General features: G+C 46.9%; 1 protein-coding gene and 1 long non-coding RNA gene across 2 annotated transcripts in view; both read left to right on the top strand.

The window, feature by feature from the left end:
- Nucleotides 1-11,643, top strand: part of SCN8A (sodium voltage-gated channel alpha subunit 8) — a 52,531-nt gene extending 40,888 nt beyond the window's left edge. The window contains exons 21-27 of the mRNA XM_063421035.1: nt 781-903; nt 4,656-4,940; nt 5,349-5,402; nt 6,174-6,311; nt 6,846-6,950; nt 7,385-7,655; nt 8,864-11,643. Coding sequence (XP_063277105.1) covers nt 781-903; nt 4,656-4,940; nt 5,349-5,402; nt 6,174-6,311; nt 6,846-6,950; nt 7,385-7,655; nt 8,864-10,023 — 2,136 coding nt within the window. The 3' untranslated portion in view covers nt 10,024-11,643. The remainder of the gene's footprint in view (nt 1-780; nt 904-4,655; nt 4,941-5,348; nt 5,403-6,173; nt 6,312-6,845; nt 6,951-7,384; nt 7,656-8,863) is intronic.
- Nucleotides 11,644-12,157: 514 nt separating this feature from the next.
- LOC134563197 (uncharacterized) lies at nt 12,158-14,788 on the top strand. Its single transcript, XR_010083337.1, has 2 exons — nt 12,158-14,195; nt 14,236-14,788. It is a non-coding gene; the product is annotated as an uncharacterized LOC134563197 (long non-coding RNA).
- The last annotated feature ends 857 nt before the right edge of the window (nt 14,789-15,645 follow it).

Genomic DNA, 15,645 nt, shown 5'->3' with positions numbered 1-15,645 from the left:
AAAAGAAATAAAAAACCCTGCCCTACCTGGTTTTAACAGCTGGTCTGTTATCAGAAGGCATCCACCCTCCTCCCCCTGGAGTTACAAGAGATAAAGAAAAAAAAAACCATCTCCCAACAGATGAAATAGAACACACAATTTTTTTTTTTGGTTAAATAACCCAAGCCAGCCTGTCAGGCAGGAGGAGCCGGGAGGAGGCTCAGGATCTCCGGAGCGCCGCGGGGAGAGCTTGGCCCAGGTGTGCAGTGTGTGTATTTATCTGTATTCTTTCTCATAGGTACCTTTAACATTTGTCTGGCTTAAATTTCATGGGCGCCGCCGGGATCCCTGCAGCCGGTAAAAGGGCGAGGGTAAGGCTTTTGTCATCGTTTGGGCTCTTCCTTCCAACAGCCCCTCTCCGTGTGTGTCTCTGCCTCTCTCTCTCTTTCTCACACTGATCTCTCCCCTCTGTTCTTTTCTCAACCGCATTATTTCCTTCCAGGTCGGTTCAGTCAAGTGAAGTAGGCAGCTGGTGTCATGGCTTCGGTATTTGGGGCGGCCCAGGTGGCTCCTGGGCTGGGCAATCAGGGCTAGGGGATCCAATCTAACAGTCTGGAACCTTTTTTTTCTTTTTTTTTTATTTTTTTTTTTCCATTTCTTTGTTTTATTTTCTTTTTTTGTTATTTTCCTTTCATTTTTTTCTTCCTTTTTTTTGTCTTTTTTTTTTGTTTGTTTGTTGTTTTCCTTTTTTTTTTTTTTTTCTGGTTGTTTCTTTCTATTTTTTTTCTATTTTCTGTGTAGGTCTCTTTAGTCAGCCTTATAGCTAATGCCCTGGGCTACTCGGAACTAGGTGCCATAAAATCCCTTAGGACACTAAGAGCCTTGAGGCCTTTAAGAGCGTTGTCCCGATTTGAGGGCATGAGGGTAAGATGCCATTAGCAGCTGATCCTTCTGCATGCCCGTGGAGCGTTTTTATTTTTGGTTTTGGTTTTTTTTTACTTTTAAAAGCATGCTAGAACTGATCAAAACTGGTGGAAAGAAAATTCCAAACTAGAATCATGATGCAGCTGCTGACTTGATCACCTCTACGTGGATGTAACCCTCACCCTTGCTGCACCCTCCCCTCTAACAAAGGGAGATGCATTAAGCTGCCTCATTACATTAATTAATGGCCCAAACCACCTGCCATTCGTAGCTGATGTCGACACTTGGCTGTTCTCATTTGGCCTGGCTTTGACCTCGAGCATCCGAGGGGCTTCTCAGCTGGAACTTTTATTTTTTTGTTATTTTTTTTTAATCTAGGGAGAATCACCAGGTGCAAAGAAGCAGAATTGGAACCACCCTCGGGGTCCGGTGTTGGCTGTTTGGTGGGATTGGACGGAAAGATTCTGTCTGAGGGGGTTTTAACAAAAGTAATCAGGGAAAAATGGTAAAATTACTTAAAAAAGTGACCAGGGGAAAACAGAAAACCAGGGGAAAAGTAACCAGGAGGCTGCTGCCTCTGGGGGGTCACTGCAGGAAGGGATTGGGGGGAGCTCTTGGAAAACTTTGGTTTCATTCCTCTTGTTGCACCTTGTTGTTCTCAGTCCAGTCTGGTGGTGACTGGCAGCCTTGTCTGGTAGTGAAGCTTTTCCTTTCTGTCCCCTTCCCTTTTTTCCATGCTTTTTTTGGTCCCTGTCCTGTCGCTGTGGAACCAGAACAAAGCACAAGCAAAGCATTGAACTTCACAAGCTTTCCTTGGATCGCTCCTGGCACCGCTCCCTTTGGGGGTTTCAATTATTGCAGTGTCTCGCTGCTTTGCCACTCATATTCTGGCTTTTGGGGGCTTTTTTTTTCCCCTAATTTGGGGTTGAAATAGTCTCCTTAGAACGTGCCAAAAAAGTAAATTGTGTAGTAAAAATTGAAATAAAGGGTATTTCCTATTGATGGATTTCCCAGGTGCTCTCAGAACAAGAATTGGGGTTTTGTGCTAAATCCCAGTTAGGTCATAACCAGAGATAGTGCAGGAGAGAAAATCTTGCATTTTAAAGGATTGAAAGGTGCAGCAGTCACAGTTTTACCTCAGTGTCTGAGTGGAGCAAAATCCACCTGGATCCTGCTGATCTTTGGATTTGCTGTAATTTGGATTTGCCCAAAATGCAGCAGCAGAGGAGCCGTGAGCTGAGGAGGGGTCCTCAAATTCCCTGGGAATAACAGAAATACGTGAGCTCCAAATCCAAAGGAGGTGTTTCTTCTCTGACACCTCCCTCTGCTGTTATTCCTTTATGTTATTAGTTTAATTAGTATGTTAATTAGTTTAATTCTACACTTGAATCCACAGCAGAGGCACCAAGGGGTAGAAATTTCCACTGGCACGAAGGTGGAGCTTTTGCTGGGCTGGGTTTGGGTCCCACCCACAAGTTTGATCTAGACCTGGAGAAACTAAAAGCCATTTTTGATCCATGCTGGGGAGAAGATTTCTGAGGTACAATCAGGAATTATGAAATTCTCATGCTCAAAGTGGGGGATTTTCACCGTGGGAAATTTCTACTTAAAACTGCAGCCCTGTGAGGTACCCAGACCTGAAATTATTTTTATTTTGACTCGGAGACAAATTTCACTGCCCCGTCCAACCAGAACAATTCCTGTGAGCCAGGGAGCAGAGATCTGAAGCCTTTGCAAAGGAGGCTGGGGCTGAGTTCTTTGCTTTTCTCTCTTCCATTGCAATCTGCATTTCCAGGAGCTTGCTCTGCTCTGAGCTCGGTCAGGGAGTTTGCTGGTGATGCTGTGAGACGTGCATGTGTTCTGTCAGCCTGCACACAAAAGCCACCTTCCTCCTTCCACTCCTTTTGGAAAGCTGTGTGCATTTAATGAACTATAAATTACCGTATTTCAGGAGGATTTTTACCCTTTTTTTTTTGCTTGGTAGCTGGAATAAATCCGTGTATTCCTAAGAGGATGTGACCCAAAAAAGTCCTGCTGGTGTGGGGTTGATGTCCAGCGTCCTGTTGGGATGAAGGGAGAGTGAGAGCAGAGGCCAATAATAAATAAATTGTGTAGTAAAAATTGACATAAAGGGTATTTCCTATTAATGGATTTCCCAGGTGCTCTCAGAACAAGAATTGGGGTTTGTGCTAAATCCCAGTTAGATCATAACCAGAGGTAGTGCAGGAGAGAAAATCTTGCATTTTAAAGCAGAAGTCACAGTTTTACTTCACGTGCACCTTCCTGGGTGCAGAGGTGAATTCCAGACATCATTTACCAGCTGGAAGAAATAATTCCCTGTCTGGATCACTGTGGTCTCCAATTTTCCTCCATTCCTCTGTCTCACAGTGGTTTGGGTTGGTGTTGGATTATCCCTTTTTTTAACCCACGGAGGTTTAAAACTCCTGAGAGGCGTTTTAAAAGATTTTATTCCATTTTCAGCCTCGTGAGAAATTCTGGAATTCTCAGTGCCCAGGGTTCTAACATCACTCCCTTCCAAGGAGGGGAGGGGACCAGGACAATCTGTGGCTCCTGTCCCCTCCCAGGTCCCCTCCCTGTGGCTGAGTTGTCTTTCAAAACTAAGGCAATAATGATGTTTGAAGAGATTATGTTCATCTCTTCAAGGAATCTAAATAAGGAGAGCTAATTTATTTTATTTATTTATTTTATCATTTATTATCTAAATGCTAATATTTTATTATTATTAATAATGATGATGATGATTAATAATTATTATTATTTATAATAATAAAATATTTAGCAGCCTGCTGACCTGCCCCTGTTAAAAGCTGACATTTCGTGGTGTGTTGATGCTCAGGGACGGAGCACTCCCAAAATCTGAAAGTCTGAAATGAGTGAGGGGTGAGCTCTGTGCCAGCCCCTGTTGGTGCTGTGTGGAGGGAGGAAGGTGGCTCGGTGTCCCCGGAGGTGCCAGGCTGCATGCCCAGCCCTGCCTGGCACGTGGTGGCCTTGCTGGGTGTGACCACAGCGACGCTGGGCTTGGTCCTGACCCCGCTCTGGGGGTCCCTGGTGGGGCAGGACCAGGCCCCCCGAGTGGAAACAGCTTTGTTTGAACGTGGGGAAAGGCTGGAGGGGGCTGCTGGCGCAGAAAAACCTCTTGGATCCACGAGCAGAAGTGTCCTCACACTTGGCTCTGAGAAAAATCCATCCAGGAGCACCTTGTGACAGAGAGTCTGAGCCCTTTTCTCCCTTTGGGCAATTAAAATTACATTAAATAATGAAATTATATTAAATTTAAAAATTACATTAAATAATGAAATTATATTAAATAATGAAATTATATTAAATAATAAAATTGCGTTCAATGATAAAATTACATTAAAAATAGAATTATATTAAATAATGAAATTATATTAAATAACAAAATTACATTGAATAACAAAATTACATTGAATAATAAAATTACATTGAATAATAAAATTACATTAAATAATAAAGAAAATTACATAAAATAATAAAAAAATCACATGAAATAATTGTTATTTCATTGAAGAACAAGCAATCCAAACTCCATAAAGCCAACACCGTGGCTTGTTTAATTTTGAAAAAAAACCCCAAATTTCAAATTTCTGCTTGGAGCAAGGTGCCAGTGTCCTGCTCCCCTGTTCCCCCAGCAAACAGCTGTACTGATGCTTGCTGTTCTCCTGCCTCGTGTTTTATACTGAAACTTTTTCCCACCCCTCCCAACACAGGTGGTTGTCAACGCCTTGGTTGGCGCTATCCCCTCCATTATGAATGTCTTGTTGGTCTGCCTGATCTTCTGGCTGATTTTCAGCATTATGGGGGTTAACCTGTTTGCCGGGAAATATCATTACTGCTTTAATGAAACAGCCGAGTATCGCTTTGAGATAGATGAGGTTAACAACAAGACAGACTGCGAGGCGCTGATGCCGCCCAACTCCACCGAGATCCGCTGGAAGAACGTCAAAATTAACTTTGACAACGTTGGGGCGGGGTACCTGGCTCTTCTGCAAGTGGTGAGTTTGGGTTTCTGCCACAAAAAATGTTCTTTATTTGCTTCCCTCCCTCTGGGGTTCCTCTGGGGTTGGGGCTGGAATGAAAGGAATAATAATTGTCGTTTTATATTTCTTCCTTTTTCCTCATTTTTGGGTCTCCCAGCACAGTAAAGGGCCCCAGGTCCATCCACTTACCCCTGGCCTGGTTGAACCTCCTGAGGTTCTGTATTTTACAGTAGATTTCTGTGATTTACATTAAATTAAAAGAGTTAAATAAATGAATAATGTTATTTAAATCACATTAAAGTTCATTATACAGGGCCACCAGGAGTGCCAGGGAGTCCTTGACAGCGCTGGCACAACTCAGGCTGGTATATTTGGCACAATTTTTGTATTTTGGGTGAATTCTGTGTTTATTTTCTTTGCCAGGCCACATTCAAGGGCTGGATGGACATCATGTACGCAGCTGTAGATTCCAGAAAGGTAAAATGCACCACAAACTCCCCTCTCTTGTTTCTTTCTTTGCTTTCAAAGCTTTTTTGCTTTGATAAAATCAAATTAAAAGGGGTAGAACTGTATTAGTTGCACTTATTTCGTGCTGTGGTTGTTTCATTTGCTCTGGTGCTCTGATGAGTTAAGAGATGCTGAAGAAAATCCCAAAAAGGGGCAGGTTCTTCTGGTTGTTTTTTTTATTGTTCTGCTCCAACTGGAGTGGAAATACAGTGAAGGAAAGAATGAAGTTATAGATTTAATAATTAAAATCAATTATTTTAATTTATTAAAATAAATAAGATTTATTCCAGGGAGGAATTAGCCAGAAGATCCTCCTTAAATCTTATATCTGTATGGAAGTCTGAGCATCAGTGTGAATCCAATTGTGGAATTATCTCTGGGCTGGAGTTCATTCCTCACTTTTCTGGTTCTTGCATGCTGGAATCACACAAATTCCATGATTTCCTTTTTGCTTTCAATTTTTTTCCCCCCCTTCTATTCTCTTGGTTTGATATGAAACGTAAAATTTACATTTTTAAATGGATTTTCTTGTCCTGCATTCAGTATAAAAACATAAAATTTTAAATAAATTTTTGCTTTGAAACAAGCAGGGCTGTGCCAGGAAAGGGTAAAAATGTTCTTTTATTTTTTGATGTTTTTGGCCCCATATCTTTTAAAAAGAATACTTTGGGAACACAACCAATCTCATTGTGTCCGATGCCTTTGAAATGTCATTTATTGCTCTTCTTATCTCCCTTTCAGCAAGAAGAGCAACCCAAGTACGAGGACAACATTTACATGTACATCTATTTTGTTATCTTCATCATCTTCGGGTCCTTCTTCACCCTGAACTTGTTCATTGGTGTCATCATCGACAACTTCAATCAACAAAAGAAAAAGATAAGTGATCTGTGTTTGCCCCAGGAGCGTGGGCTCTGCAGCCTGCTGGGTTTGCTCTGCAAAATAAACTCAATTTGGGGCACAAAGCTGCTTTTTTTTAGAGCTGTGGGCTCTAAAAAAACTCATTTTTAGGCTCAGGAATGGCTGAGCACAACGTGCAGTTAAATTACAGATGAAATATTTTCCCTGGGCTACATTTTGGTGCATTTTGGGGTTGTTTTTATGCCAGATGTGTCCTTGCCTCTGCCTCCCATCCTGCTTTTCAAGCTGAGGATTTGCCTCGTGCAGCTCCTGCTCACCACAGAGGGGAGGGAGGGGTGGGCAGGGAGGCAGTGCAGTGAAACAGGTCATTTTTAAGGAAAAAAAAGTCATTTTTAAAGAAAGATCAGTGCACCCTGGGTGTTGGAGTGAGTTATTCCTGCCTGAAACTGCTGCCACCAAACCTGGCAGGTCCCCTCCTGCCCAAACTGGGATTTACTCCTTTTCCTTTGGTTCAGGAGCTGATTTTAACCAGTTTTCCTTTTCTCCCTTTACTTTGGAGGTCAAGATATTTTCATGACAGAGGAGCAGAAGAAATACTACAACGCCATGAAAAAACTGGGCTCAAAGAAGCCTCAGAAACCAATTCCCAGGCCTCTGGTGAGTCAATCAGAGGGAGCTCAGGGGGAAACTGGAGGAGATTTCAGGGAACTCAGGGGAAACTGAGTTTATTTATTTAAATATATATTATATACACAGATTGGTTTTCAGCCTAAAATAGGTTTTCTGTGTATTTTTCAACTCAAGAACAGGTTGTTGTGTGAAACTTTTCATACCAAGATTGTTTTAGCATGGGGACCTGCCAATTGTTTAACCACACTTCAAAGAGACGACAGGCTAGCTATTAATTCTTTCAATAATTCAAATTACTTTAATTTTAATAATTCTATTCATTATAAGGCCTGGTTTTACGAGGCCTTTCCTTTATAACCCTTCTGCCTGTCACGACAGGGGATGGTTTTAAGGCCATTTCCAATCCAAACCACCCCACAGCTCCACGATTTTTATTCCAATTTGTCTCTCTTACCCCACAGAACCGCATCCAAGGCGCCGTCTTCGACTTTGTCACGCAGCAAGCCTTCGACATCGTCATCATGATGCTCATCTGCCTCAACATGGTGACCATGATGGTGGAGACGGACACGCAGAGCAAGCAGATGGAGGACATCCTCTACTGGATCAACTTCGTCTTCGTCATCTTCTTCACCTGCGAGTGCGTGCTCAAGATGTTCGCCCTGCGCCACTACTACTTCACCATCGGCTGGAACATCTTCGACTTCGTGGTGGTCATCCTGTCCATCGTGGGTGAGTCTGGCGCCTCTCGAGGCTCTCAGAGCTCCGGGGTGTTTGGGTGGAAGGTGTTGTTGTCTTTGGAAGGGGTGTTGGGGCACCAGGGTTTGGAGAACTTGTCACACACAGCGCGAAAAGAACCGCGCGAAAAAAAACGCGTGAGGACGCGCTGGCGAGCAAAGCAGGAAAAGCAAAAAAATATATTTGTTTATTTACAAAACTCAAATTTATTACATATTCATTTCTACTCTAAACCAATCCTTGTGATCCAGCTCAGCAGAAAATGGGGGATGAGAGCAAGAACAAGGAGGACAGGACCACTCCCCAATTCCTCCATCCTGCCTCTTCAAGCCCATACACTAAAAATCCTAAATTCTCCATTTGCACTCTGTGATTAACTAAATACTGCTTATTTTGAATTCTCCCAGCTTGTGATTCTCCATACACTGTGGGCATTCACTGCCATGGCAGGGATCAGAGGCAGTGCCCTCCTGGGCTCTGTGTGAGGCTGCCTGAGCCCCTTGGACAGACCCCAGACCCCCTGTCCGGTCTCCAAACCCTCCAGGGCAGCCAGAGGAATGTTCTAGACTCCGACTGTTGTCCTGGTTTTTCTGAGATTTTTTAAAGTCTTCTTCTTGCTTATAAGAGGGAGTCAGTTCTTTAGTCACTGTTCAGTATTAAGGGTCAGTTTTTCACTTTCTCACACTTTGGAACATGAACAACCTTTCTTGTTTTTTTCACTGTCCTTTGCTTACACATTTCCAGCCTGAAAATAACATTGGCTGACAGCTGGTCTGGCCAGTGGGGTGAAGGGGTGGCAACCCCAGAATCCAATCCACAACCAGACCCACAAAATTATAAAATCTCAGAAAAACCAGGGCAACATCCACCCAAAAGCCAATCCATAACCAGACTCACAAAATTACAAAATGTCAGGAAAACCAGGGCAACATCTGCCCAAAAGCCAATCCATAACCAGACCCACAAAATTATAAAATCTCAGAAAAACCGGGGCAACATCCGCCCAAAAGCCAATCCATAACCAGACCCACAAAATTATAAAATCTCAGAAAAAACAGGGCAACATCCGCCCAAAAGCCAATCCGTAACCAGACCCACAGAATTATAAAATCTCAGAAAAACCAGGGCAACGTCGGACGCGGAGGGAGCAGCAGCTGCCCCGTGTGTCTCCCCGGGTCACTGTGGTTGCCTCTCTCCTCCAGGGATGTTCCTGGCCGAGATCATCGAGAAGTACTTCGTGTCGCCCACGCTGTTCCGGGTGATCCGCCTGGCGCGCATCGGCCGCATCCTGCGCCTCATCAAGGGCGCCAAGGGCATCCGCACGCTGCTCTTCGCCTTAATGATGTCCCTGCCCGCCCTCTTCAACATCGGCCTGCTGCTCTTCCTCGTCATGTTCATCTTCTCCATCTTCGGCATGTCCAACTTCGCCTACGTCAAGCACGAGGCCGGCATAGACGACATGTTCAACTTCGAGACCTTCGGCAACAGCATGATCTGCCTCTTCCAGATCACCACGTCGGCGGGCTGGGACGGGCTGCTGCTGCCCATCCTCAACCGCCCGCCCGACTGCGACCTGGACAAGGAGCACCCGGGCAGCGGCTTCAAGGGCGACTGCGGCAACCCCTCGGTGGGCATCTTCTTCTTTGTCAGCTACATCATCATCTCCTTCCTCATCGTGGTCAACATGTACATCGCCATCATCCTGGAGAACTTCAGCGTGGCCACGGAGGAGAGCGCCGACCCGCTGAGCGAGGACGACTTCGAGACGTTCTACGAGATCTGGGAGAAGTTCGACCCCGACGCCACGCAGTTCATCGAGTACAGCAAGCTGGCCGACTTCGCCGACGCGCTGGAGCACCCGCTGCGCGTGCCCAAACCCAACACCATCGAACTCATCGCCATGGACCTGCCCATGGTCAGCGGGGACAGGATCCACTGCCTGGACATCCTCTTCGCCTTCACCAAGCGCGTGCTGGGCGACAGCGGCGAGCTGGACATCCTGAGGCAGCAGATGGAGGAGAGGTTCGTGGCTTCCAACCCTTCCAAAGTGTCTTACGAGCCCATCACCACCACGCTGAGGAGGAAGCAGGAGGAGGTGTCGGCCGTGGTGATCCAGCGCGCGTACCGGGCGCGCCTGGCGCGGCGCGGCTTCGTGGGCCGCCGGCACCACCCCAAACTGGAGAACGGCGGCGCCAACAGGGAGAAGAAGGAGGGGACCCCGTCCACGGCGTCGCTGCCGTCCTACGACAGCGTCACCAAGCCCGAGAAGGAGAAGCAGCAGCAGCAGCAGCAGCAGCGGGCGGAGGAGGGCAGGAGAGAAAGGGCCAAGAGGCAAAAGGACGCCAGGGGAGCCAAGTGCTGAGAGAGACACACACAAACACACACAACACACACACAAAAAAATATAGGAAAAAAATATTACAAAAAAAAAAATAGTAGAATTGTACGAATTAAAAGCATTTGCAAGCGAAAAAACAGAAAACAAAAAGATTGTTTACAAACTTTTCCTGAAATATATCAATACAGAAAAGAGCTGTGGAGACACTTACCTGAAGATCTTATACCAAACATAGTCTGCTTACCGTGTGACAGCGTTGCATCTAAAGCAGTGACCTACCACCTCTAAAGGACCCTGCAAACAAACATTTAAACACAAAAAAAAAAAAAAGCAAAGAAAAGAAAAAAAAAAAAAAGGATTTTCTATCGTTTGGGCAGGTGGATACTGCATGTTCCACATCAGTCAATGCAACTTAGGACAAACAAGCAAAATAAATCACACACACACAGACACAGAGAGAAACAAAACCCGCTGCTGGGATTCGTGTGTTTTCCAAAGCAGCCCCAAATGGATTTTATTTTCTCATTTTGTTGATTAATCCTCGGGAGGAAACCCAGAAGTCACAATGTTAACGGGTTTGTTCATGCAAAACTAGATTTGCATTTAGTTAAGCAGCAAAAAAAAATCTAAAAAACAGAAAAAAATTGAAAAAGAGTTAAAACAAGTAGAACAACACCAAAAAGAAAAATGAAAGCGCCCATTAAGCCCACTGAGTTTCCATAGTTTATTTGAGATTTATTATTTGCATTCTATTTCCTACATGGGCTTTTCTTGGTTTGGGAGATGGGGTAGTCGGGTCCCTTCAGCCTGGAGCCAGCTCGGGCTGATCTCCCCACCCAAAAATAAAATAAAATAAAATAAAATAAAATGAAATAATGGAACCAAAAGTGCTCGTTCACGCCTAGAAGCGATTTCTGCATGAGGCATGAGCAGGGACCATGCATGAGGAACCACAGCCACCTGTCCACAGAGGTGTGTCAAGCCATAAATTCGAGTTTCTGCCACACACACACACTGAATTCAGAGAGGAAACCTTGGTGATGCTCCTGCCCGCCACCAGTCCGTAGAGAATCTGCCATTAAAAGGAAAAAAAAAACCAAAAACAACCCAAAACCCAACCAAAAATAACTCCAAAACACCCCCAGCAGAACCCAACGAGCAGGTGAATGAATTGTGTGTGTCTGTTTAACAACTTCCACTTTTCTTTTCCGTACAGCCATGGGTGGTTTGGTTTTTTTTTTGGTTTTTTTGCACATTGAAAACAGGACAAAATTCCAAATGCTGCTCTGGACCTCGCCAAAAGGGGAGAGGATAAATTCTGGGAATGGCTTTTATCCATGTCACTGTAAATCCAAAAACCTTAGGGCTTCAACCAGCCAGCAAAGGTCAGTTGTATCCTGCAATATTTAATAGCATTAATATTAATTATGGTTCAGCCTCCGTCCCGCAGTGGAGACGCTTCTTTTGGTGGAGATGAATGTTTAAAAAAGAGGGGAAAAGAGGGAAAAAAGCAGCATTTCCTCCCTGCTGGTGGAATTTGGGGAGCTCCCCCCAGGGTGAGGGTGGGCTTGGGGCTCCCCCGGGCCCTGCTGTGGCAGGGGGGGTGCAGAGCTGGACCCCGGGGTGCTGGGCTGGGGTTTGGGGGTTTTTTGGGGGGTTTTTGGGGGTTTTGGGGTTTTTGGGGTGCAGCCCAGGAGGGGCTGGGGGTCTTCACCTTTCCCCCACCCATTTCCCACCCCTGCAGCTCCCCAGGGGCAGCCAGAGCTGTCCCCAGCCCGGGCTCGGTGCGGCAGAGCGAGGGACACGAGCCACGTGTGGCTGTCCCCTGGGTCCTCAGACCCCCTCGGGGTGTCCCCACCCCTCTTGAGGTGTCCCCAGACCCCCTTGGGGTGTCCCCAGCTCCTCTTGAGGTGTCCCCAGATCCCCTCGGGGTGTCCCCAGACCCCCTTGGGGTGTCCCCAGCCCCTCTTGAGGTGTCCCCAGCCCCTCCTGGGGTGTCCCTAGCCCCTCTTGGGTGTCCCCAGACCCCCTTGGGGTGTCTTCAGCCCCTCCTGGGGTGTCCCCAGCCCCTCTTGGGATGTCCCCAGCTCCTCTTGAGGTGTCCCCAGCCCCTCTTGGGGTGTCCCCAGCCCCTCTTGGGGTGTCCCCAGATCCCCTCGGGGTGTCCCCAGAACCCCTTGGAGTGTCCCCAGCCCCTCTTGGGGTGTCCCCAGCCCCTCCTGGGGTGTCCCCAGCCACCCTTGGAGTGTCCCCAGCTCCATCTTGGGGGTCCCCTCAGCACCAGGGTGGTGGCACCGAGCAGGGACACCCCAGGGGGTGACATTGGCACCCATCCCAATTTTCCACCCAAATTAGGGGGTGCAAAAAACCCCCAAAAAACCAAAACAACAAAAACCCCGAGACCCCAGAGCTTGACGGGAGGATGAATCTGAGTTTGCAAAATCCCCACAAACCCAGAAAAAACGAGCAGGAATCGCCTAAAATCAACCAAACCCAAGCAGGAAGCCATCAGCAGCCATCTGTGCCACCAGGAGCACCTCTGCTCCTAGGATGGGATGTACAATAATAATAAAAATAATGAAGAAACCACAAAAAAATAAAATCTACATACATATGTACAGGCTACATTGTAAACAGCACAAAAAAAAAGAAAAAAAGGAAAAAAAATAGCTGAGAAGTGTGGTTGAACTTTTTAAGAGAATATTATAAATACTGTAATATATCATTTTATTTTATTGGCATGCCTTTTTGTAAATACAAAGAACTACAAAAAAAAAATTATAGAATGGCTTCTGGCTTATGCCATTGTCCATGGTTATTTTTATTTTTTTAAGATTTTTTCTGTTGTCCTTAGATTTTAGATAGCCAGGAAATGTCCCCCAAAGGAAAAAAACACAACAAAAAAAATCCAAACGAAAACCTAATCCCCCCTCAAAATAGATTTTAACAAAAGCTTTATTGCAAGCGGTATTTGCAGCAGCAAAATGTCTATTTTTGGGTTCCAATGTGCAATAAGTCGACCACTTCTATGCAAGATTTGGCTGAAATCCATAATTGTTCTTAGGCTGGGCTGAGTCTTGTAGGTGACGCTCGGTGCGTTGGCGTTTGTGCTGGCAACTCATGAAGCTGCTCAAAGACTTTAAAATAAAAAACTCCCTTCAAACTCTGGAGAGATTTTATTTTATTTTATTTTATTTTATTTTTTATGTTTTATCAGTGTGAGAGCCGAGGTTGGGAGGGAGAGGAGGTTCCTCAGCTTTGTGTTGGCTGGAGTTGGTTTTTGTGCTCAAAAAAAAAAAGAGTGGAAAGGGCATTTTTGGCGTTTTGGGGCTGTTTTTGGGGTTGTTTTTTCTCTTTTCCTCCCCAGGGCTGATGTTTCCCTCGGGCTTGGAGGAAATTTTGGGAAAAAAAACCTGGGGGACCTTCCAAATGTCCAGATTCAATCAGGGAATTCTGGATTCAGGGGTTTGGGGGTGAAGTTCAGGGGGGTGGTGACGTAGCCAAAATTTAAAATCACATTGAGTATTTCCCTTTCCTCCCCCACCTCTAAAATCCTCTTTTTGGGTGAATTTGTGACCCCAGGAGTGAGGAGGGCGTTAATGAAACGCCACTCCCAGCTGCTTTATTCACTTTCCTCTTCACCTTTTCTTAAAATATAGAAGCCAATGTCGAGGAAAAAAATAAATAAAAATTCAGGTAACCCCATGGGGTTCCCTAGAGGCCACACCTGAGTTCTGAACGATTTTTCTGCTGGAAAAAAAAATAAATTAAAAACTCAACCAAACCAACAATGTTAAGGCTGCAAAAGCTCAGTAGTGGAGATTAGAATATTAGAAATTACATGGTGGCTCATGATGGTCTTACCCAACTTGATTAGCAATTAACACAAGCCAAAAAGGAAATTAATTAAACGTTGCCCTTTTCACTGGAGCAGGGAGGGGTGTCTGGGTTGTTTCCCTGGCTGCGTTCTCCCTCCTCCTCCTCCTCCTCTGTGCTTCCTCCCAGCTCCTCGGGGCGCTTTGGTGGAGCAGGAGGAGCTGCTGGAAGGGTTTTGGTGCCAGGTTGGTGTTGGGTGTGCCAGGTGTGCCCAGATGTGCCAGGTGTGCCCAGGTGTGCCCAGGTGTGCCCAGGTGTGCCAGGTGTGCCAGGTGTGCCCAGATGTGCCCAGGTGTGCCCAGGTGTGCCAGGTGTGCCAGGTGTGCCCAGATGTGCCCAGGTGTGCCCAGATGTGCCCAGGTGTGCCCAGGTGTGCCCAGGTGTGCCAGGTGTGCCCAGGTGTGGCTGAGCCCTGCTGGGGCTGTGGGGTCGGTGGTGCTGGCTCAGGGCTCCCCTTGCTGGGGGAGGTGGGGACCCCAGGCAGGTGAGGAACCGAGGCAGGTGAGGATCTCAGGTGAGGACCTCAGGTGAGGGTCCCAGGCAGGTGAGGACCTCAGGTGAGGACCCTCAGGTGAGGATGCTCCGTGCTGGATCTGCTCTGGCAGGGGAGGACGCTGTTCTGTGGTGGCTCAGCCTGGAACTGCTCACCCTGCAGCCCCTGATCCTAGAACCCCTCACCTGGAACCCCTCACCTGGAACCCCTCACCTGGAACCCCCCATCCCATCTCCTCTCAACCCCTCAGCCCTGTTTCACCTCGGGGAGGGGAGGAGGAGGAGGATGGAGCGGGAGGAAGGCGGCGGAAGGGACGGGCTGGGAGTTCCCCGCGGCTGAACCTTTGAGTTCCCTTTGTACTGTACATCTTTTTACTTTGGGATTTGCAATAAAGAGGTTCTGTCCATCTTGTTTTAACAACTTCTCCTGCCTGCCCTGTCCTTCTGTCCGGAGCTCGGGGGGCTCCCGGGGCGGGGCAGGAGCGGGGGCTGCTCTGAAATGTGGGGGTCCGACCCCGAAAGGGAACCCAGGAGGGATTTGGGGAGGAGATTTGGGGCTCTGACCCCCCCAGGAGCTCATCCCAACCCCGTCCCGGCGGGTTCTGCTTTAGGGGGGTCGGGGGCGGCTTTAGGGGGCCCCTCCTGGCACTGCCCCCCTGCTGCTGCCCCCTGGCATCGCCCAGTTCCTGCAGACCCGGTGAGGTTATCACAGATCCCAGACTCGTGTGCTTGTTTTTATACAGAAAACATCTGGGTTTTTGGCAAAACATCTGTCGAGACAGAGTCACAGGTCTGGCCAGGACTCGAGCTCTCACCTGGAGTGATGTTCCTTAATATAATTCTAAAGCAAAGCTCCCAGCAGGAGCAGTTATGAAATGCTTAAGCAGCTGGAAAATGAAAAGGAAGGGGCTTGAAGTGACTCGTGGCTTTTGAATGGTTGGGAAAAGATGGTAAAGCATGTAAGGAGTCAGCTATAAAATAGAAAATTAACAAAATGACAGGATATGATCAATAATCAATGTATCAGCACTAATCACCTTAGGAAGCCCCAGGGAAATCTGCAGCCTGGGGCAGCCCCTGCGGCCGTGGGGGACCAGAGCCCGTCCACACCCCCTGCCCCACCCTGGCATCCACAGGAGCTGCTGAGCCACCCCTCACCTGTAACACCTTATCCTGTAAACCCTCACCTGTAACCCCTGACCTGTAACCCCTCACCTGTAACCCCTGACCTGTAAACCCCTGACCTGTAACACCTTATCCTATAACCCCTCACCTGTA

This window comes from Prinia subflava, chromosome 34, assembly GCF_021018805.1.
Source record: "Prinia subflava isolate CZ2003 ecotype Zambia chromosome 34, Cam_Psub_1.2, whole genome shotgun sequence".
Classification (NCBI taxonomy): Eukaryota; Metazoa; Chordata; class Aves; order Passeriformes; family Cisticolidae; genus Prinia; species Prinia subflava.
The sequence above is the reverse complement of the archived record's forward strand: the minus strand, read 5'-3'. Positions and strand labels throughout refer to the sequence as shown.